At 44.9% G+C, this 23,944-nt stretch overlaps 1 protein-coding gene across 2 annotated transcripts in view; it reads right to left on the bottom strand.

Moving 5' to 3' along the window:
• The window catches only part of ALDH3A2 (aldehyde dehydrogenase 3 family member A2), a 29,323-nt gene extending 6,113 nt beyond the window's left edge, over positions 1-23,210 (bottom strand). For both annotated transcript variants that reach the window (XM_056136878.1, XM_056136879.1), the window contains exons 1-9: positions 23,142-23,210; positions 22,883-23,044; positions 20,977-21,208; positions 19,980-20,065; positions 15,762-15,970; positions 14,568-14,685; positions 12,315-12,456; positions 6,801-6,967; positions 3,487-3,586 (exon numbers count right to left, since the gene is read on the bottom strand). In XM_056136878.1, coding sequence (XP_055992853.1) covers positions 3,487-3,586; positions 6,801-6,967; positions 12,315-12,456; positions 14,568-14,685; positions 15,762-15,970; positions 19,980-20,065; positions 20,977-21,208; positions 22,883-23,035 — 1,207 coding nt within the window. In that variant the 5' untranslated portion in view covers positions 23,036-23,044; positions 23,142-23,210. The remainder of the gene's footprint in view (positions 1-3,486; positions 3,587-6,800; positions 6,968-12,314; positions 12,457-14,567; positions 14,686-15,761; positions 15,971-19,979; positions 20,066-20,976; positions 21,209-22,882; positions 23,045-23,141) is intronic.
• Positions 23,211-23,944: the final 734 nt, after the last annotated feature.

Here is a 23,944-nt window from a genome sequence, read left to right as displayed (position 1 = left end):
AAGTGGCATGGTTAAGTGTTCCAATAAGGTGAACCCCCATGTCAGCCAGATGCTATCAGAGAGCAGGGCAAGGATGCACAGCTCCCAATGGCAGGGCTCAATGTGTAGATGCCTCCTCTGAATTCGCACCATTACCCATCTGTCTGAAATATCACCACCTGCAGTCCTGGGAGGTGCGAGGGGAGGAATAGGAGATTATCAGGGTCAGGTAAATCTGCCCACGGACAAAAACATGAAGTCGGACGTGGCCTTTCCCCATATTCCCTGTGGTTTTATTTATCCACAGTCCACTCACCCACTTGCTCTAAGAAAAATGGGGAGGTCCTGCAGAGGGGAGACGACACCGTGCACTAATCTCTGCTGTCTCAAACAGCATGTCTGACAGCTTTCATCACTCTCATCTATTACATACATGGGGCACACACATGTCTGGCAAGAAGATACAAGCAACTTGGGGGCCCGGTTTCAAGTGCATTAGATAACTTCACTGAGGTTGAAGTTACAAGACCATCTGACAGTGTGTCAAGAGCTATGACTTTGTAAAGAAAAATCTAAATTTTATTCCAGATTACTACATTTCTGACAACTTTCTATACTGTTTTGTGCCTTCTCTACACATTCTCATCTCTTCTCTCAAAGACTTTTGAGGGAAGAGATTATATTTAGAAGTAGAGGAAAAGCATTTCATTTTGGGGGAAAATATGTCTATGCCTTTTAACACAGCAATAATACTCTTAGACATTTTTTCTTAGGAATTTATCAGAAAATGCATGAAAGTATTCAAAAATAATTACACCCAAAAAACTGAAATTGCAATAACCCGATCCCAGGGACTGGTTAAGTGAATGTTACATTCACATGTGGTGGTATGCGGCTTCTAAAATCTTAACTTTCAAGTATCCTGACAAAGAAAATGTCACTATATTTTCACATACCCGATAGAAAGTGATGAACAACAGAGTACCATTTTTTTGTCTGTTTGTTCTGTTTTGGGGTCATACCGAGTCTTACTCTAGCTCTGCACTCAGGAATCACTTCTGGCATATTTGGGGATCAAATGGGGTTATAGGGGTCAAACCCAGGCTGGCAGTGCAAAAGCCCTACCCACTGCACCACTGCTCCAGCTCCAGAGTACCATTTTTTATAAACTTCATGCTTTTACATATGTGTGTACCTATTACAGCAGAAAACAGAATTTTAGGAACATAATTGAGATTATCTTTAGCTATCAGGGTTATGTTATGTGTTATCTATATTTTTATTTTTTATTCTTTGGAATTTTCTATTTTTTCTAAGTTTTTGTTGTTTTCTTTTGTTTTGAGGTTATGCTTGGCTATATTCAGGGATCATCCTAGAAGGGCTCAGGGGGTCATATGGGAGGCCTGGGGTCGAACTTGGATCAGTCGCATGCAAGGCGAGCACCTTATCCACTTTAGTATCTATCTGGCCCATCTTTTCTAATTTTTCTTAAAAGTTTTCTCTTTATGCATGCTGAAAGTAGACTACAGACCGAACATGATTGCCACCCAATGCCTCTTCTGCAAACCACAGCACCCAAAAGGAGAGAGAGAACAAAAGGGAGTGCCCTGCCACAGAGGCAGGGTGAGATGGGGATGGGGGAGTAGGAGGGATACTGGGATTGGTCGGGGTGGAGAATGGGCACTGGTGGTGGGATGGGTACTCGATCATTGTATAACTGAAACCCACGCACAACAACTTGTAAGTCTACAACTGTACCTCACGGTGTTTCACTAAAAAAAAAAAAAAAAGTCTTCTTTTCAAGCCAAGAAAAAACTATGGGTTGAATGCATGCATGCAGGAGGCTGGATTCAGTCACCAGCACCTCATAGTTCAGGCATGGCTGGGAGAGACCCCAGCATACCAAGCTGGAGCAGCCCGAGTGCTGCCACATTTGTCCCCAAAACCAAATACACAAAAGCTTGCATAACTGTGGCTCTGAACGACAGAGAGGTTTTATCTTGGTTTAGAGAAGGTCAACAATGCTAAATGTTACCTAGCCCAGTAAGGGATGAGTGAAGCCATGGATGGTTCAACAGAAGCCTCTGTATGCAGTGGGGTGAAAGGACCCCTGGCTGCAGAGAAACTATAAACACTCTTCAAAGGAGCGAAAGCAAATCCTTTAAAGAATCTGGTCACTAAGACAACAGTAACTCAGGTGCAAATCCCACCAACCACTCTTTTGGGATTCTACTCCCCTCCTCCCCTCCAAATACATTCAATCCATCAACAAATCCTGCTGTCTGACCCCCCAAAATATCCATGCCCACTTGGCCCAAGTCACTATCTCATCTGGATCCTGTAACACTATCCCCTGTCCAGCCTCTTCCATCCTGCCCTCACTAAATGACAAACACGTTGGTGGGTGCTGGAAACATGTTTACATTCTAGAAAGGGACAGGTATGTAGCAATCAGAAGAAGCAGGGCAGAGTGCCAAGGGGAAGTCTGCTTGAATGAGGAACACCTGGTCCTCTCACAGGAGTCACTTCTCACCCAAGCTACCATTATGGGAGAGAACAGAGCAGGAGCTCAGAAAACAATGGTTCGTATTCTTTGATTTCCTTTCTGATAATTTTTACAGGCTTGCTGTTCTGCATTATTTCTAAGAGATAAAAAGGAAGCCTATTATCTAAGTTCCAAAGGAAAAACAGAAAGCCGAGTCAATGGTCTCAGGTGTCGATGGTCAGGCCTGGACAACCTGGCTTCAGAGAGTCACTAGAATGACTTTCTGGTCATCCTCTCTAAAACATGGAAAAATCTAATTCCCCAACAACGAAACAATTAAAAGAGAAGTGGCCTCCCCCACAGAGGGCTGAGGAGCAGTGAAGGAACTGAGTGCTACTTCATGTTATCAGCACTGGGACATTCCCACATTCCGAATCTGTGACTCACTTGGGGGAATTGGGAGGGTGGGGATGGGAGGAGGGACCTAATTGTAGGCCAAAACAGTTTCATAAAATCTGGCAAAAGGACAACAAAAAAGTCTGTCTGTCTGTCTGTCCTCCCGTTGTTCATCAATTTGCTCGAGCAGGCCCAGTAACGTCTCCATTGCAGACTTCGTTGTTACTGTGTTTGGCATATCGAATACATCACGGGGAGCTTGCCAGGCTCTGCCGTGCAGGTGAGATACTCTCGGTAGCTTGCTGGGCTCTCCAAGAGGGGCGGAGGAATCGAACCCGGGTCGGCCATGTTGGCTGCGTGCAAGGCAAATGCCCTACCTCTGTGCTAAACAGAAAAGTAAACCAATGAAAAGAAAAGGCTCCTGACCGTGCTAAGTGCTGTGAGAACAGAGACTATCCCCTAATTAAGGGCTAGGGGTCAGGGTCAGCAGGTGGGAGACTGCCACCTGGCTGTCGGGGTATCCTCTCACACGGCCACCAGCAGACTGCAGAGGCGACAATCTCGATCCCCTGGACCAAGGACTGAAACAGTGGTTGAAACTATAATGAACAGGAGAGAGGACTCACCAACTCCTCCGAAGGGTAAAGAATTGAGTGTGAAGTGCATGATGACATCGTTGGCTGTGACCCCGCCACTGGAGGTTTCATCAATCATCCTCTTGATGAGCTGAGGAACAGAACAAGACTAAGGTGAGTGGTGCAAGGTGAAAGCCGTGTGTTCCAGGAATATGCTTCGAGGGAGAAGGAGGCTTTGCGCCCAACCACTGGGAACTGGGCTGCACAAAATGGCAGCAAAGGAGGTCTTTCTGAAAAAAGGGACAATTCGGGGGTGTGGTGACACCAAGGGGTCAACCTGTACCTGTGAGGCAAGTGCATCAGCAGCCTGATGGAGCCTTCAGGCTTCCTGATACCCCAAAATTGCCACTGTGCCTTTAGCCAGACTCCAACAACTTTGGACCAAGTTTACCAAGAAATTAAACGGCCAAAAGTTAAGTATGTGGGATCCTTGCCCACAAACCACCTCTGGCTCAGCTATACAAGCTCATTTATTGGCCTTTTTATTTCAGAGACCCAAAGATAAATCTCTAAAAAAAGGCACAGATAATCTTAGACCCGTGCATGGCTGAACAGATTGGGATAAATTGGAGGGGGGCAGGTTGGCTTGTGCCTGCCCAGAGCCCCCAGCAACCACTTGCTTCCACAATTCAAAATCACAACCACAGCCCCAGTCTGAGTGCACAATTTCAGGCCAGACCTCACCAAGATATAATCTGCTGAAAATTCGGGTATGCAGGTTTTGTGACTGAAATCCCCAGGCTTTCCAGGACTTGGGATGGGCTACCTCCCCCCACTTCCCAATACACATGGAAGCACTGGCAGTCACCCCCATGAACCAACTCAAGCGCCACTCTATTACTGTAAACTCTATTACTGGCCTTGCTTCAGAGACCCACAAATAAATCTCGAAAGAGATCAAAAGCCAGAGACACAGCAGCGAGTCCCAGAAGATACCAGAGTGGTGACTTTTAAAAAAAGGAATGTGGAGTTCATGCACAATTCAATCGGTATGAGGCCAGAGATCTCTCCCCATACCGAGTCACTTTCACCGGGCACCCCAGATGGAGCAGGTGCAGTCTCCCCGCCTACTCCAGATGGAATCCCAGCGACCAAGAGCTTCCACAAGCAAGGCCCAAGGATGTGGGTTCCAGGACTTAATCTCCATGCTACATGGCAGCAGAGGCACCAGGCTGTCCTTCCCTGGCTCCATCAGTCTGACTGTCACACTCACAATGTGCTTCTGAGCACCATTTTAGCGCACCAACAGTCCTACTCCAGAGACGCCCAACTGAATCCCATAATGGATTAATACCCTACAGAAATGTCTCTGGAACCCAACCATCTACAACCTAGGATTCCAGAAGCATGTGGCTGCAGCACCCATGAAATTCAAAATGAGCAAGGGATAATAAATGATCTAGCATCTGACCCTGGCAGGCAGGCATGAATGGTGGTGGGAAAATTCAAGCAAAACATAATGACCAAAAGTAGAGAGTACTCAGGAAATTGTCATGGAAGCAGGGTGAGGACTGGGATGGGGCGAGGGGGTAAAGTGGGAGGATATATTGGGGACCCTGGTGGTCGAAAGTGTGCACTGGTGGAGGGATAGGTGATCGATCATTGTACAGCTGAATGTCGAACATGAATGCTTTATAACTATCTCATGGTGATTCAATAAAAAAAAAGTAATGTGGAGTTCATGTCCAATTCAATCAGCTTAATCAATGGCTGAATAAATAGCAGTACTCCTACATTTAAAAAAAAGATAGACAATTTGGGGACAGAATGATAGTATAGCAGGCAGGGCATTTGCCTTGCATGTAGCCAACCTGAGTTCGACCCCTGGCATCCTATATGGTCCCTGGAGCACTGCCAAAAGTGATTCCTGAGTGTTGCTGGGTGTGGCTCAAAAATCCAAAATAGAAAGAGGCGGCAATTTATGCCATGATCTGATTTTTTTCATTGCTTATTTATTTATTTTTGTTTGTTTATGGGCCATACCTAGCAACGGTCAAAAAAGCAAATCCTAGTTCTGCACTTAGGAATTACACCTGATGGTGCTCAAGGGACCATCTGGGATGCTAGGAATTGAACCCAGGTTGGCCACAAGCAAGGCAAGTGCCCTACCCTACCCATTCTGCAAATACTATTTAAGATTCAGACTTAGTTTCCTATATTTGAAAAAAAATAAATGGCTGATTCAAGAAACATATAGGCAAAATGATGACAGACTGTTAACTGTCATGTCATGGGGCTGACACCAAACCCTTCAGAAGTCCTTTGTAAAGTGTCACAGCATAATGTAGTTGCAGCAGGTCATCCAAACACCAGGAAGTACTTCCACCACCCTGACGCTGGTGATGACATACCAAGCTTCAGGATTCCTGTCCCAACCCTCTTCCTAAAGCTATCTGAAATACAGACCACTGACGACTATTTGTTAACAATTCATTCTTGGGTCAGACTATGGCTCAAAGCATGTGCAAGATCCAAAACACCGTATTGTGCACAGCTCCCTAAGCACTCCCAGGAATAGCCCGCCACAACAAAAAAGCAAAGACCCTTTACTGAACCCCACACATTTGTTCTCATGTATCTGTAGAAATACGAATCTCAATGGTCTCACAAACGTGGGACCATGAACTTTCCGAATGGTGGTTCTCCAGAAAGTGACAGATTTGTGTACTCCACAGATCCTAAAGAGAACTATCTCCTGCTTTCAGCTGACCCTTTTCCTTCCAAGGGCTCCCAGCAACTCTGCCCATCTCAGTCACTGTCCCGATTGCCAGTGACCTCATGAAAATCAGTGCACCATGCTGGAGACTGCAGCAGCTCGTCCTGTTATGGTTGTGGTGTGACATGCTAACTCAGCTGACATACTTCACCAAACAATAAGAAGAACAGCATAAGAGAAAGTACTCTCAGGACAGCATCAAAGAGCCCCACTGCACAGGCCCCGGGAAGAGGCTGTGAACCCCCATGCAGGAAGACAGGAACGCTTGGAACCAAGACTGCCATACTCCAGAGCCTCAGGAGGAAAGCTGCTAAGGCAAACACACCCAGTTCTCCCATTATACCCAAGATGTTTGGGAACTAAGAAGCCTGTGACACCTACCTCTGAAGATTCAGATTAACCCCCGGGGTTTGGCAGAGGTTACAGCGATAACCCCCAGAGCCTTATTAATAGAGACAGCAATCTTTGGAGTACAGTATCATTTTGTGGACTCTGACATTATACAAAATAAACCATTATTGGCTCTGTGGTAAGAAGGGAATGACATGATGATGACTTAAGATAATGAGCTATTTTCCACCAGACTCACCTTATTGTTACGAGAAAATACGTATAATGCCAGGGGCTTTTCACGGTCATTTATAAAGTTTATGGCTTCATCTACATTCTTGATAGGCACTATTGGAAGAATTGGCCCAAAAATTTCTTCTTGCATCACCTTGGTTTTAGGATTAACATCAGTAAGTACTATTGGGGCTGAAAAAAGAAATAAGCAAAATGAAAACATTAAAGTAGAAGACAGAAATGCAAAATCCCAAACCAGGCATTGAGCTATATGACCCAGGAATTCCACTCCTGGGACTATACTCCAAGGGCCCAAAAGCACAAATCAGAAAGGACACTTGCACTCCTATGTTGATTGCAGCACTATATACAGTCAAAATATGAAAACAACCCAAATGTCCATAAACAGATGACTGGATAAAGAAATTATCATACATATACACAAGAGAATACTACGCAGCCTAAAGAAAAGATAAAGTCATGCAATTTTCTATAGTGTGGATGGATCATGTTACGTGAAATCAGCCAGAGGAAGAGGAACAGACTCAGACTGATCTCTTTCATATGTGGGACAGAAAGAAACCTCGTTGGGAAATATCAAATGCCCAATGGCACAGAAGGAAGAGCAAGAGAACTGGTCTTCAGTAAGTAGGCTGGACTGGGACAGGGATGAAGGTGATAAGTTAGGGAAAGAAATGCTAGGAGAGTGTGGGGAGGGGAAGAGTATCTGCCAGAGTCAAATCGGGGGGTGGGAAGGAATCGGGACATTGTGGAGGGTATGGGCACTGAAGAAAATTGGTGTTAGAATAATATATGCCTGAAACTCAATCATAAATATCTTTGTTTTTTTTATTAGTGAAACACCATGAGGTACAGTTATAGACTTATAAATTTTTGTGCTTGGGTATCAGTTATACAATGATCAAGCACCCATCCCTCCACCAGTGCCCATCCTCCACCACCACAGGTCCCAGCATCCCTCCCACCCCCCATCCCCCCGTCCCACCCTGCCTCTGTGGCAGGGCATTCCCCCTTGTTCTCTCTCTTCTTTTGGGTACTGTGTTTTGCAAGAGAGGCATTGATTGGAAATCGTGTTTGGTCTATAGACTACTTTCAGAAATCATAAATATCTTTGTAACTTTGTAATTCATAGTGATTTTAATACAAAAGAAAAAATAAAAACCGTAAATCCAAGTATTATTATTATTATTATTTTGCTTTTTGGGGTCACAGCCGGCGATGCACAGGGGTTACTCCTGGCTCTGGACTCAGGAATTACACCTGGCAGTGCTCAGGGGACCATACGGTATGCTGGGAATTGAACCCGGGTCGGCTGCGTGCAAGGCAAACGCCCTTCCCACTGTGCTATCACTCCAGCCCCCAAGTATTATTTTTTTAAAAAGTCCTAGATGATTTGGACATATTAAATCTCCAAGAAATGTGAACTCAGGAACTTTGTGTAAATCAAAGAAAAGATAAAAACTTGGCTATAATCTAGTCATAGTTAACTGTGTTCATGGTTTATTCATACATGCACATGCTATCTTTTTTTTTTTCTGTTTTTTTTTGGGTCAAACCCAGGAATGCACAGGGGTTACTCCTGGCTCTGCACTCATGAATTATTACTGACGGTGCTCAGGGAACCATATGGAATGATGGGAATCGAACCCAGGTCAACTGTGTGCAAGGCAAATGCCCTACCCACTGTGCTATCGCTCCAGCCCCCAGGCTATCTTTCTATAGACAGATGGTTTCTTACCACAAGTTCTTAACTAAAAATTTTTCTTCACATCGGAGAGCCCGGCAAGCTACCGAGAGTATTCGATATGCCAGACACAGTAACAACAAAGTCTCCAATGGAGACGTTACTGGGCCCGCTCGAGCAAATCGACGATCAACGGGAGGGCCTTTACCTTTATATTACTTTTTTAACTTTATTACAATTTCATTAAGAAACACGTCGGGGGGGTATGGTGCCGCCAGCAGGTCAATCTGTACCTGTGCGGTGAGTGATCAGCAGCCTCATGGCGCCTTCGGATTTCCAGATACCCCAAAAGTGCTGCTGTGCCTTTGGCCAGATCCCAAAAACTTGGGGCAAAGTTTACGAAGAAAGTAAATGGCCAAAAGTTAGGTATGTGGGAAACACACCCACAAACCACTTCCGGCTCAGCTATATAATTGGAGGCAAGGCCTCTTTGGTTCCTGATTGAACTGCTTAATGGCCATGATCTCAGAGACTCAGAAACGAATCTCGAAACCCAGCGGCTTTAGATAGAAACGTATCCGGTCCCTGCAGTAGGCTACCGGTGCTGGGACAACCCAGGTGGGAATAGGTTTCGTGCCATGGCCTGTTCCCCCTGGTGACCCAGTGGCCACCATCCTTCAGAGGCCACTGGATAGTCACATTTGGGCCCCCAATGACGAGACACACAGGGCCTTATGGGATGGGGGTGGAGCCGGGCTTGTCCTCCCCACCCAAACTAGACCCCAAGTCATCGCCCACGAATGGCCTTCTGGCTCCTATCAAGCTGCTTAACAGCCATGATACCTGAGACTCAGAAACAAATTTCAAAACCCAGTGGCTTTTGGCAGAAATGCGTCTGGACCCCACAGTATGTTACTGTCGCCTGGCCGCCCCAGGGAGGAAAGGGTGTTGTCCCTCCGCCTGCTCCCTCTTGGTGGCTTGGTGGCCATCATCCTCCAGAGGCTACTGGACAGTCAGGCTTGGGCCCGCAGTGACGAAACTTGTTGGGCCTCACGGGATGGGGTGGAGCCAGGCCTGTCCTCCCCACCCCAACGAGACCACAAGTCATCGCCCACGAACGGCCTCTCTGGCTCCTCATCAAGTTGCTCAACGGCCATGATCCCAGAGACTCAGGAGCAGATCTTGAAACACAGTGGCTTTTGGCCGAAATTCCTCCAGATTTAAGTGTTAAAATTTTGGAATTTCAAAATCCCGTGGCCACTACTGCAGCCACGTGACATCATACGTTATTTATAACCAGCAATAGGAAACAAATTGTCTACTGTTGCCTTTTCAGCAGATCTGAGTGTTGGTAAAATCACAAATAATAATGGCGGGTCTAGTGTCAAAATATTGAATATAATCAAAGTAGAAAGAGAGTAATGTGGAAATTATCTGCCCCACAGGTAGGGGGAGGGTGTGGGATGGGGGTATACTGGGGTTTTTGGTGGTGGAGAACGGGTGTTTCATTGTATGACCGAGACTTAGACCCAAAAGCTTTGTAACTGCTCTCACAGTGATTCAATAAATAAAATTATAAAAAATGGAAAAAAAAAAAAAAAGAAACATGTCAGGGCTAGAGCAATAGCACAGCGGGTAGGGCGTTTGCCTTGCATTCGGCCAACCCTGTTTCGAATTCCCAGCATCCTTTATGGTCCCCTGAGCACCGCCAGGGGTAATTCCTGAGTGCAGAGCCAGGAGTAACCCCTGTGCATTGCCGGGTGTGACCCAAAAGGGGGAAAAAAAAAAAAAGAAACATGCCTACTGGAGTTCATGCCCGATTAATCGGCCTAGTCAATAGCTGAATAAATAGCAATACTCCTACATTAAAATTGAAAAAAAAAAAAGAAACATACCTAAATGATCAAGATTCCCTTAACCTGGTAAGACAGAGTGTCCTGCCCCTCTGGGAAAGGGGTCAAGAAGGGAGGGACAGGCTGATGCAGGAACTCTGCAGTATCCCAAAGTCCAAGTCTCCAGTTAGTGGCACTCCAAACAAGTAACCCTACACGCAAGCTCCCTCGTGAGCTAAAAGAAGACATCTGACAAGAAGCAGTTTGCACTTCTTCACACCTAGTTTTCTTTAGCATTATCTCCATAGAGTGATTGAGGATGATTCTTCCCAATGAAATCCAGGGGTATGTAAGCTATCCAACAACCACCTGCCCACCACTCTCCTAGATTAGAGAAATGATGTGATTTCTGTGTCTACCCCTTCCGTGGATAAGGTGACTTTGCCCTAAAGTCAGGAAAAGGTCCCCCAACTAGTTCGGGTAATCATGACAACTTTCATTTTGTCATTCATGAGTCCAGAAGTGGCGAAGTCAAATGCCAAGGATGGGAGTCGACACAAATGAAAGCACGAGGAGTGAAGGGAGAGTTGAGCCATGGAATTCACTGGCATTAAAAATGCCAAGGAAAACTAGGTGTAAAGAAGTGCAAACTGGTTCTTGTCAGATGTCCTCTTTTAGCTCACGATGAGCTTGCATATAGGGTGACTTGTTTGGAGTGCCACTAACTGGTGACTTGGACTCTGGGATACTGCAGAGCATCTTTGTGATAAAGAATGCTTTAGTCTTTTTTTTTTTTTTAAATTAGTGAGACACCATGAGGTATAGTTGTAGACTTAGAAATTTTGTGCTTGGGTTTCCGTTGTACAATGATCAAATACCCATCCCTTCACCAGTGCCCACTTCCTACCACCACGGATTCCAGTATCCCTCCTACCCTCCAACCCCCCCTCCCATTCCATCCTGCCTCTGTGGCAGGGCATTCCCCTCTGTTCTCTCTCTCTCTCCTTTTGGGTGTTATGGTTTGCAAAAGAGGCATTGAGTGGCAATCATGTTTGGTCCATAGTCTACTTTCAGCATAAAGTAACAAAATAAGAGACTAACACCCAAGAGTGGCCGAGATCAGTACCAGGAATTTAGTCTTTTTTTAAGCTGTTTTGTGTTTTATTGTCTGGAGGCCTTTCCGGTGGTGGTGGGGGATGAAGACCAGAGCTACAAGCGTGTAGCAGTCATGGAGTGCTAGGGATCCAGCCCAGAGCCCAGCGCATGTCTGGCATGTTCCAGCCCTTTGAATTATATCCCCAGTTAAAAACTGTTATCTGATAAGAGGACTTGGTTAAAGCTATTGAGGCAGCTGTTTTGCCAAGTAAATGCATTAATACTTCTATGTTATTTCAGAAAAAATGTGTTTAAAATTCAAAAGCAATACATAAAAATACAAAAATGAAAGTCAAACACAAAAAGAAAGCAAATAAATACGATCACACACAATAGAGCAAACTAGCCTTTCCATGACGGTATCACCAAATAATAAGACAACTCTATGCTACCACACAGGGTTGTAAGGAAGAAAAAAATATATGAAGATGAAGTACATATATAAATACGGTTGGAGCAATATAGTACAATGGGTAGGGCGCTTCTCTTGCCTGTAGCTGACCCTGGTTCAATCCCCAGCATCCCGTATAGTCCCATGATCCTGCCAGGAATGACCCCTAAAAGCAGAGTCAGGAGTAAGCCCTGAGCACCGCCAGCTGTACCGCCAGCTGTGCCCCCACACACATACAAAAAAAAAAATCTGAAATCAAAATATATGAGAAATCAAAAATCTAGTGCAAGAGAGCATTATTAAATGTATGCACACATGTATTATCTAGTTTCTAACTAAAGTAGTATATCAGACAATACTTAACAATTTCCTAAATTACAGATACTATGAATCAAGACTGTTAATAAAATTTGCCCAACTGCCATCATCCCCTAAGAAAAGAGGAATTTCCATTACCTATGTAGCGTGTGGCTTCATCCATCTCCCCACCAAAAGCTATCTTTTGTCCTTCAAGCAAACTCTGTATCCTCTTAAAATGACGAAGATTGATGATTCTTTCATAATCAGGAGATTCTTTAATATTTTCTCCATAAAATTCCTATTTCAAATAACATTATTTGTCACAAAAGATCATTTTCAGTTTCTTCAATAAGCATAAAATCTGTTCACATTCAAACAATCTGGTTTCTATCCTCGCAAAATCCCAAACCTCATATGCTTTCAAAGCAGCGGCCGTCAATAAGTAAACTGAAAGACTTAGGCAGATCAAGGACAAGAATCTATCTGCACACAATTCTATCTTGCTTCAGCTTCAGGGGTTTCTCCGTGGTGAGCATGGACTTGTGCTATTGCTCTGCACCAAGCCTGTGGACTGCCGGTGACTACCTTCCTTCCCCATCTTCTCCTGCAGTAAGCTAGGGAGCTGCAGCACACACCCCACTGCCTGCAGAGTCTAAAATATTGACTTCTTGGGGGTCAGAACAGTAACACAGCAGGTACGGTGCCTGCCATGCATGTGGACAGGGTTCCGATCCCCAGCACCACATATGATCCCTGAGCACAGAACCAGGGGCAAGCCCTGAGCACAGCTGGCTGTGTCCCAAAAAACAAATAAAAGAAATGCTGACTACTTAGCTCTTTCATTGCCTTTTATTCTCTCTGGGCCAATTCTTCTTGCTACTAGTCATAGATGATAGCAAAACTACTCAAAAAGATCAAAAGACAGTTTGGTGAGTTAATCAAGGTGGAAGAATATTTAAAAAAAAAAACAACCCTGCAATCAATATGTAATACGTAAAACAAAACACAAAATGAATTGCTACATCACTTCAAAATCTTTAAGAGCTCTCCAGTAACTCTACACTCAACAAACATACTCTCCAATAAATTTTAAGTCCATATGGAGAGTCACATGGTCACTTGTGTTCCTGGATTCCAATTTCGGTATCAAATTCGGTGATTTTCAACACTAGCTGTGCCTTGGAGTTGCACAGGGGACCCAGACCAACTGAATTTCTGTACTCTATAGATGAAAACTGGAATTTTTTTTTTAAATGACTCCTTAGGGAACTTTGTGTTTAAAGAATATAAACACACCAAATGAAGGCAGAGGAGCTCTTATTGCTTTAAACCATGCTCATTACTACAATTAGCCATGAATTGTCCAATTTCCAAATATTTCCCATTTCACAGGAATCTTAATCTCTTCTACCATCCACAATGGCAGAGTCTTGCTAATTCTCCTTCACATTCTCCTTGTCTAGTTCCACCTTCAGTCTCACTGTTAACATATAATTTCCATCAAAAGACCCTCAGTACCGGATGCCCAGAGGTACCCCATCTAGTCAACATCCTAAATTTCCTAAACTTTAATATTCTGATCATATATATTGTGCATTGTATTCTTCATACCACCTTTCTATATTAAATAGCACCCACCTGTTGAGTGTTTCAGTTAACTTGTTCCATTCAGGAGGCTTAATGATTCTATCAGTGAACTCAGTCCCACTGGCTCACCGGCTCTTTTTCTAATCTAATCTCTACACTTATTCAAGATTTAGCTCAGAACACTATCATGCAGCCTCAATTTATTCCCTCACTAGTGCTCTTTAAACACCCTGACTCTTAATCATGTCAAGTGTATCTTAAACAGGTATTTAATTCACTCACTTCTCCAAACCACTTGCTGTAACTCCATACATACACAAAAACTAACCTAATCTAGCAATGGAAAATATAACAAAGGGCCTCTAATTTATACTTTGGGAAGGGGAAGGGAGTTGGTTCAAGACCACACTTGACAGTGCTCAGGGATTACTCTTGACTCTGCACTCAGAAATTACTACTGGTGGTGCTCAGGGGACCATATGGTATGCTGAGAATGGAGGGCTCTATTATTTCTTCATCCCTTCTAATTTAAACCTTAAAACGTGTCAACATTCACTCAAACCAAACACATGTAATCTTTTTTATAATGTATAAGCCATAACCAACTGTTCAATGACACATCAATCAACAAATCAATAAAATAAGCTTCTTTATCCAAGCATTTTAGAAAGTGTACAAATAATCTTCATGAGCCAATAAATTTAGTCACATCTGCAAATGGAATTTTCCTTGATAAGGGGACTGAGGGAAGATGCTGCCTATAAAAAAAAGTGACTCTGTACCATACTAAAATCAATGTAATCAGATATGTTTCTCACAGACCTTCACAGTCTCCTTAATCTTCTGCACGACTTGACTCTGGAGGGATGGTTCACAGAGAACGTAGTCAGGAGCAATGCAGGTTTGACCACAATTCATGTACTTCCCCCAGGCTATGCGTCTGTAGGTAAAAAACCCAGAATAACTATATAGTTTCATCTACTAATCATTTCTTACACATCTTTGTGTTGATTGAATGTTTTGCAGCTATAATGTATCAACAGATTTACTTGGTAATCTTTATTTAAAAAAAATTTTTTTTTAAATTCTCTAATCGGCTGGCTGGAACTCGGCATTTTTTAACTGAAAGAATATTCTAGGGAGCAGAAAAGTTCTCACAGAGGCTCATGGAAAACAGTATTTTACAAGCAGTGAAGTCATTGCCTGCCACAGGAACAGAAAAAGGTCCACACCCTTTCCTCCTCCAGGGAGAGAGAAGCAGGCTGTGTTGACAAGAGCACTCCAGCACCAGCTCCACCTCTCCCGGGCCTGGCTTTAATCTGTGTGGCCAAACTGCTCAAGCAGAAAAGAGCCAGTCTGCCCTCCTTTCTCTGGCAACCTCCCCCTCCCCAGGAACACCACTCCCGCAGGAGAATCAAAGCCCAAGAACTGTTCCCCCGATAAAGGCTCTCCCATTCCGACAGCTTCTGCTTATGCAGTGGACTGTCAGCTGCCAGGTACCCTGCACCTGCTCCATGCGCTCCACCTTCGAAGTCGAGAATCAGCCACAGCACACAGTGGCACTTCCTGGTAACTCAACCAAATGTTGCGAGAACCTGAAACCTTTTGTTCTTTAGTTCTCATGCTTTTCTCAGTTAAAAGACAAGAAATACTGGTTTTGTCAACAACCAAAAAATTAAGGTAAGAGATATTAACATAATACCCTTGACGTTGGAAAGATTTTATTAGGTGTATTATCTATTTCCTGAATCATCTGCCATTAGGCAGTAAGTTTTCTTGCCAAATTTATAATCTCCAGAACAAAAATTTTCCATAACATCTAAGAACCACATGATTGCAAGAACCACTGCTCATTTTTCAGTGGCAGCAAGAGATATAGTTATGTGATGCTTAAGACATTGCCTGTCAAAACTTAACAAGTCAGAAATAACAAAGTTCTACCTATCTATAAGGAAAAAGCCTCCACCATGCCAGAAAAATCATAAAAAGTCAGAAAGCCCAGAAAGCCAGTCTGACCTGCAGGCAACATCCAGGTCACAATCTTGGTCAATATAGCATGGACTCTTCCCTCCCAGTTCCAAAGTGACAGGAGTCAGATACTTGGCAGCAGCTTCCATGACAATTTTTCCAACTGCAGTGTTTCCAGTATAAAGAATGTGGTCAAACCGCTGTTTCAGAAGTTCTGTAGTTTCCGGCACACCACCGTTAATAACAACATACAGATCCTACAAGAGAGGAACCAAACATCAGCATCGCCAAGCTAAGTCTACTGCAAACATGAGCTGTATTGTCAACATAAGGATGCAATGTTTCCATCCCTCTGCGGAAGGAAGCAAGAGAACGGTCTCTGATATACTTCAGACAACCTACTGTGAAAATGACCTGAAGACTACCCAACATTTCCCACACAAGCTCAGCAATGAAGATACAAAACACATCAGAAAAAAAACACAAGAGAAATGCATGAAATTGGAGAATGGATTTTGAGGATTTTGGTGACAAAGTAGGTGCTGCCAATGACCTCAGGACAGGTCTAAGATGAATGTCTTAATTTGAATCATCTCTACACAAGACAGCAACGCACTCTGCCTATGATAAAAACCAAGTAAATGTCTCCTGAATGGATGATAAGTGAGGACTTGCTTTTGAAGTCAGTCAGCTCTGGACTAAAGTTGGGCTCTGCCACTCATTAGTTTACCAGTATGTATCCCTGAGCAATCTACTAAATGTTGCCAAGTCTCCGTTTCCTCACCTGTTGCTGCAGAATGTGTTGCTTTGGACTGAGCCCTTGTATGCACTGTTTTTATTAGCAGCTACTCCAAAGAAAGAAGATCTTGGATAACAACAGCACAAAAATCAGTGACAGGATAGATGGCAAGGAAACTTGAAGTAGAAGCTGACTTATACACTTACTATTTGACCCCCCCTGCTAATTAGGGGAGCTAATAATCGAGTCTCATTTGCTTCATACTAACTGCTCAATAAATGCTTCATTTTAAAACTTACATATGGCTTAATCTCCACAGCACAGGTGATTGGTGGGAATAATGAATGATCAAACACAAGAGAAACTGAGTACATGAGAATTGGTAGGAGACATACCACCTGAAGCGGGGAGGGTGTGTGTGTGGGGGGGGGGGGGTAAGACAGGATGGGGCCAGGTGACAACTACAGTAGAGGGAAGATCAAACGGAAGGACGATGTAGTGCTGAAAGGAAGTAAAATGTTATGTATGAACCCCTATTGGCAACAGTATGGTAAACCACAATGTAAAAGCATATAAGTTAAATTGCCCTGTGGCAAGAGCAACAGCACAGCGGGTAGGGCGGGCATTTTCCTTGCACGTGGGCAACCCGGGTTCGATTCCCAGCATCCCATATGGTCCCCTGAGCACCACCAGGAGTAATTCCTGAGTGCATGAGCCAGGAGTAACACCTGTGCATCTCTGGGAGTGACCCCAAAAAGCAAAAAAATAAATAAAATAAATTGCCCCTTGTAAAGACAGTCTGGTGGGTGGGAGGTTAGGAGGGTAGAGGAGGAAACTGGTTGGGGGAAATGGGCACTGATGAAAGGATTGGTGTTGAATAAATGTATACCTGAAACTTTGTAATTTCACAGCAAATTAAAAAAAAAACTATTCTGTGGGTTGTCATAATAGTGATAAAACAAAAAGGAAGACACAAGATCAGGCTCCTACATCACTGGTTTTCAACCTTTTTGTCTGTTTTTTTTGGGGGTCATGCCTGGCAATGCTCAGAGTTTACTCCTGGCTCTATGCTCGGGAATCACTACTAGCAGGACAAAGGGGACCATATGTGGAACTGTGGATCAAACCTGGGTCAGATACATGCAAAATAAGTACCCTACCTACTAAACTATCTCTCTGGATTATCAACCTTTTTATACCTACAGACCAGCAAAGATTTACAGATTGATGGTTTAACAGCATTGCTTAATTATAAATCAATGTGTACAACTCCAAATGTGATACTTTTAAAGTAAAGTAAAGTAAAGGCCCTCCCGTTGATCGTCGATTTGCTCGAGCGGGCCCAGTAACGTCTCCATTGGAGACTTTGTTGTTACTGTGTCTGGCATATCAAATACTCTCGGTAGCTTGCCGGGCTCTCCGAGAGGGGCAGAGGAATCGAACTCGGGTCGGCCATGTTGGCCGCTTGTAAGGCGAACGCCCTACCCGCTGTGCTATCACTCCAGCCCGTGATACTTTTAAAGTTACTTTTTATGAAACTCGAATTGAGGACCGTTCTCTGCAGCAACTCCAGTTCTAATTTCCTGGTGGCACCATGAAACTCCACCCCAATATGCCACCATGAAACTCCACCCCAATATGCACAAGAACCTCTAATTCCAGCAGGGACAAGCTACTTTATGTAGGAGGAAGTCTCTTTATTCAGCCTTTTTTTTTTCTTTTTTGGGTCACACCCGACAACGCACAGGGGTTACTCCTGTCTCTACACTCAGGAATTACTCCTGGCCATGCTCAGAGCACCATACGGGTTGCTGGGAATCAAACCTGGGTCGGCTGCATGCAAGGCAAACGCCCTACCCACTGTGCTATCGCTACAGCCCTCTTTATTTAGCTTTTGATATTCTGAAACGCCAGCATTTTAACTCCAATTTGAGGGGCAATACTCTGAGGCTATTTTCTTTCTATAGTTTTCATGCCACACATATGCCCATTTTCAAAGTAGAATCAGTCATCAGTACCAACTGTGCATTTACTAAAAGGGCAGCAGCGCTCTATCTCTCTGGCACTCTATCTCTCTCACCACCCGTGTTTGGTGGTCTCTGCTTCCCCACCCTGGGGAGGCCGATGGCATGGGTAGGCGAAGGAAGGAAGGAATGAGAGCCAGGCTGAGAGCCAGGCTCGTCAGTATCAATTGCAGTTTGTTCTAATCTATTCTCCATTCTCTGGTTCTCCTTCTGCTTCTCTCTCTGGATCCCCCAGCCCACTATTACAGCCTAGTTTATATAGAAATCATGTAGGGTGGTGATACAAAGGTGGGATTAACAAATCAATAAAGAAAGGTAAAGCCACTCCTCCAGGAGATTAACTCAAGGACAAAATCTCATCTAAGATTACTCCAGATTACTAGGAGATCTGCTCAAGGGCGGGATTCCATTCAGGGTGTGTTACTTTCTTCTTTCCCCAGCTAATAATCCACTTAAATAGTTGTAGTAAATTTACTTCTTATATTTCTAGCAATGTCATTTTGTATGAGGACAGTAAGAGACATATTAACCTAAAAGTTTGGTTCTTCCTGAGGACATCTAACTAGATATTCCAGACCACAATCCTCAGGCCAGGCTAGTCTTCCTAACCCCAGCAATGTCCTATTCAGTTACCTCTTTTGGGTCACGACAGAATTTGTCCTTGACTGTGCTCTTAACTTATAGTTAAGTATTGTGGAACCTGGCCTGGCCCATTTTGATGCCAGGGTAGCTCACAGCTTGCCCTCGGTCCATTCAGTTCCTCATCGGGACCCTGCTTTTGGGGTGCTAGGAACTAAGGGCAACTGAGGCTTAAGTCGAGGAAGCAGATGTTCAAGAGTGAATATTATTCAATTAGCTCCCAAGTAACAGAAGCATAATATTAACTGTCTTCCTGTGTCCACACAAAAAAGGACATTGCTTTAAAGTAAACTACGCAAAAGATGGGGAGAAGTAATATTTAACTTACAAGTTTAGTGTCCTTATAAGGATCTGATCTTACAAGTTAACATAATCTGATTGGGGGAAAAGGTGACTAACTGGTTGGGGCGGAGAGCACAGAGAAGAGTTTACAGATAAACAGAGGAATGGGAGTGACTGGGAGCACTGTGATGGGTATAACCTGATAAGCCTAAGCTCCCTGTGGCAAGGGAGAAAGGACAAACCAATGTTATCCTACAATGAGTACCAGTCCCTCATTAAATAATTCAGAGTATACTTAAAATTATGCTAGATCAAATTGGGATTAACCAAAAATGTCAAATGATAGAATAGGAGCTATGAGTAGCAGCTGTACCTATGAAGCCAGGTCAACATATACTGTACAGCCACAAGAGCTAAGCTATTTCAGTATATTTTAGAACTTAACTGCTGATTAAGTCAACAGTTGAAGACTTAAGAAAACTGATAACAGTTCCCTGGCCATCAACAAGATGTACTAATGTGAAGATTAAGTACATGTTTCCCATAATAAACAGACAAGCTGAAGATGGCTCAAGATCTTACCTGATCTAGATATTGAGGAAGCAGCTTAGCCAAGACCTTGGCTGTATTTTCACTTAGTTCAGAAGGCTTGATAATTGCTGCATTCCCTAAACAGAGCAAAAAAACAGGGCAGTTGTGTCAAACATTTGAATGACTTTAATAGCTACCAAAATGATGTTCAGGTGAAGAATACGAGATAAGTACAGCTGTTAATTCTGCTCTTCCTCAAAAATGTGTAAGAGGTCCTCTCACTTAATCTTCCTTTTCAACTTTGTTTTTCTTCAGATCATAATAGAATTCACTGGTCTATTATTCTTTCATTTTCTCTTACTCCTGGATCGTGGATGTTTCTCCCTACTTGTAACAGTTGGGCAATAAGCTATGTCAACATAAAGCTGTTGATCTTGCAGAAGCAAAAAATTAATCTCTTGGCCACTTGCCATATGCCCCAAGAGAGCACTGCTCCCATAGACCTTATCTGAACAGAGAAACTAGTCACACAGAATCAAATGATTTATTTACTGCAGGGCTGGCAACTGAAAGCAAATTAGACTATAGATACCTGACTACAAATTCTTGGATCTATCAGGCTCTGATAGTACATCCTCACAGGTTCATTCCCTGGGTGCCCCCCAAAATACTAACATGCAAATCTTCTCTAGATCCCATTTAAAAAATATATATACAAGGGTCCTGAGTAATAGCATATCAGGTAGGGTGTTTGCCTTGCATGCTGCTGACCCAGGTTCAATCCTTGGCATCCCATTAGGTCTCCTGAGCACAGCCAGGAATGATTCCTGAGTGCAGAGCCAGGAGTAAACCCTGACCATCACCAAGTGTGACCCAAAAAAGCAAAAAAAAAAAAATTGTTTTAATACAAATTCTGTCTGTCCACGTAAACCAAGGCAATAAACTAAATAAAACAAATGTCCTTAATTGGCAACCATCCTTAATTTCCAACTAATAGGAGTAAATACATCCCACTAAAACAGTATAAAGACAAAAGCTGGCTCCTGACCTGCGGCAATGGCTCCTATGAGAGGCTGAATGGTGAGAACAATGGGGTAGTTCCAAGCTCCAATAATCAAAACAACTCCCAGGGGTTCAGGTTGAACATAGGCCTCATCCATCATGGTGAGCAGATTCTTCTTAGCTGGTTCAGGAGTAACCCATTCAGGAAGCTTCTCCAGCACAAGATCAATTTCCCCAAGGATAGTAATAACTTCATGACTGTACGCATTGAGTTCACTCTGTTATTAAAGAATCACAGTTAGGGGCCAAAGAAGGTACAGCGGATAGGATGCTTCCCTTGCACGCAGCTCACCTGGGTTTGATTCCTGGAACCCCATATGGTCCCTTGAACACCACCAGGAATAATTACTGAGTACAGAGCCAGGAGTAACTCCTGTGCATTGACAGGTATAGCCACAAACAAAACAAAACAAAAAGAATCAGTTAACCCTGCATGGATAGGACATGTGTCATCCTGAAGTTTGAAAACCTCAATCCAGGCAGCCAGAGAGACAAACAGGCTTGCCTTGCACACGGCCAACTCTACAACAAACATGGTGCCCTAGAACCAACAGGAGGAAGCCCTAAGCATGGCTGGCTATAGTCCAAAAAAACAAAAGGCACAACAACAAAATCAACCCCTCGGACCTGGAGTATCTGGTAATGACAAATGGCATCAGACTAGTTGGTTATCGTTCAGCTTCCTTTTGTACCTCTAACACCTCCAGAGGGGCTTGCTAACACAGATTCCCTATGTCCTTCTCTACTAATCCAACCCATGTAAAATCAGGCTTAAAAGTTACCTCTGTCAGGAAGATGTCCTTACTAACAATGTCTACCCTGAACATACTTACAAAGTATTTAACACCGCAGCAATTACACTCTTGATTTGTATCTTGATATTTCAACCCAGGACCCTGAAATAACTACACTCACTTTTTATGTTCGTATACTCTAATTGCTTTGTGTTGTGCTTCCCACCCAAATTTAAAACCTTTAAGGGTAAGGAAGTTACTGTATTTTTTTATGTTCCTATATAGCAGACATTCACACAAACATCTGACACTTTAGAACGAAAAGTCCAGACCTTTTAAAAATCTCAACCACACCTGTTTACTTAATCATATCCCCTGTCCACCAAACATAATATGAAGGTAATTTTACAGTTACTATTTTACTACTAATCGGTGAAACAATCTTTGGTGGAAATTGGGGGAGAGTCACAAAGTCAGAGCAAAGACCGGCTACCTCTAGAAAGAAGGCAAAAAGTGATATTACAAAATATAGGGAAGCACAGCAGGTACGGCATTAGCCTTGCACAAGGCCCATCTGGGTTAGATTCCTCTGACCCTCTCAGAGAGCCTGGCAAACTCCCCATGACCTATTCGATATGCCAAAAACTGTAACAAGTCTCACAATGGAGATATTACTGGTGTCCGCTTGAGCAAATAGAGTGCTACACGCTACCCTAAGCATTATCGAAAACCTTGGTATTCTAAGCATGGTTCCAAAAGAGGTTGCATTAAGAATCACTGGGGAGTTCATTAGAAACATGGACTAGGAGACCTCATCCCAGTCCTACCGAGCAATTATTTATATTGTAATAAAATCCCCAGATTTTCCAGCACACTGGAGAGTGGGGAGCACTAATGCTGAAACAAAGAAGAGAAATAAAACTGAAATAAAAATAATAACTGAAATAAAAATAAAATAAATTAAAAAAATCAGCTGAGACAAAAGAGAAATACATCTGCAAATGTCGACAGCTCGGAAAAGTCCCAGGAAACTTCGCTCTAATCTACAATGCTCTACTTCCACAGTGCACAATCAAAATTTCAACTGCGTAATCAATTGCATAATAAAAAAAATTAAATGTCAGCGCTCGGTGGAATGCGGCCGTCCCGCCCGCTTACCTTGCCCAGGTCGGCGCGGATGGCCGCGAGGATGTCCTTCTCGCGCTCCTGGACCATCCTCCGCAGGGCCTCGAGCTGCTGCAGCCGGAACTTCAGGGGCCGCGAGCGGCCCGACCGAAACGCGTCGCGAACCTGCTGCACTCTGCGCTCCATGGCCTCGATCTAAAACAGAGAAGGGAGCTGGAGAGGCGCCGCGACCGTGCCCCCACCGCCCGCCCCGGGAGCAGACGGGCTCGCTCCGGCAGCCCCAGCGTAGGACCTGAGCCGCGTCGCCGCCGCTGCCGCCAGCCACCCAGCGCCCGCGGAACCCGCCGACTAACTGCCCACCCGCGCGGGGCCCGGCCGGCCCGACCCCCAGCCACGCGCCTATTGGCCGGCGTGCGGCACGTGATCTCCAGGCCCCGCCCTCGCCCCAGCCGCACAGGCCTGGGAGTCGCGGCGCGGGGGGAGGGCGCGGGAGGCCACGCCCAGGTGGGCGGGGGCGGCGCGGGGGCCGGGGCGGCTGCGCGTCCGCGGCCGGGAGCGTCAGGGTAGCCTGACTGCAGTCGCCGACGCCGCTGAGCCGCTGACGAGACCCGGTGCTGAGCGGGAGGCGCGCGGCATCCTCAGGGCACGCGGCCCTGAGCTGCCGAACGCCGCAGGGCTCTCGCCCTTGCCCGGACCCCGCGGGACGGACTGCGGCGGGGTCCCCGCGTGTCCGAGGAGCCGGCGCCTCCCTCCGCCCGGAGCGCTCGCCCGGGCGGCGCCGCCCTGTGCGCTCCGGTCGCCGCGGAGGCCGGGACGTCGCCAACTGCGTCAGCATCGCCCGTGCCCGGCCGAATCCTTCCTGGCTGCCCGGACGCCCGGATCACCCCCATTTTTCTGTTGCCCTTCACAACGGTGCCCCAAAGAGCGACCCCACTCCAATTAAAGTTTTGTCCTTCGTGTCTGTGGAACGCAACGTGGCAGAGATTCTCCCTGCTCATCTCTCCGCAGTGGCGCAGCCGCCCCGCCGCCCGCCGCCGCCGACTGCGTCCCGCCCGCGCGACCCCCGAGGCGGCCACGTCCTGCCCGCCCCGGTTC

This window comes from Sorex fumeus, unplaced genomic scaffold (assembly GCF_029834395.1).
Source record: "Sorex fumeus unplaced genomic scaffold, SorFum_2.1 ptg000122l, whole genome shotgun sequence".
Lineage (NCBI taxonomy): Eukaryota > Metazoa > Chordata > Mammalia > Eulipotyphla > Soricidae > Sorex > Sorex fumeus.
The sequence above is the reverse complement of the archived record's forward strand: the minus strand, read 5'-3'. Positions and strand labels throughout refer to the sequence as shown.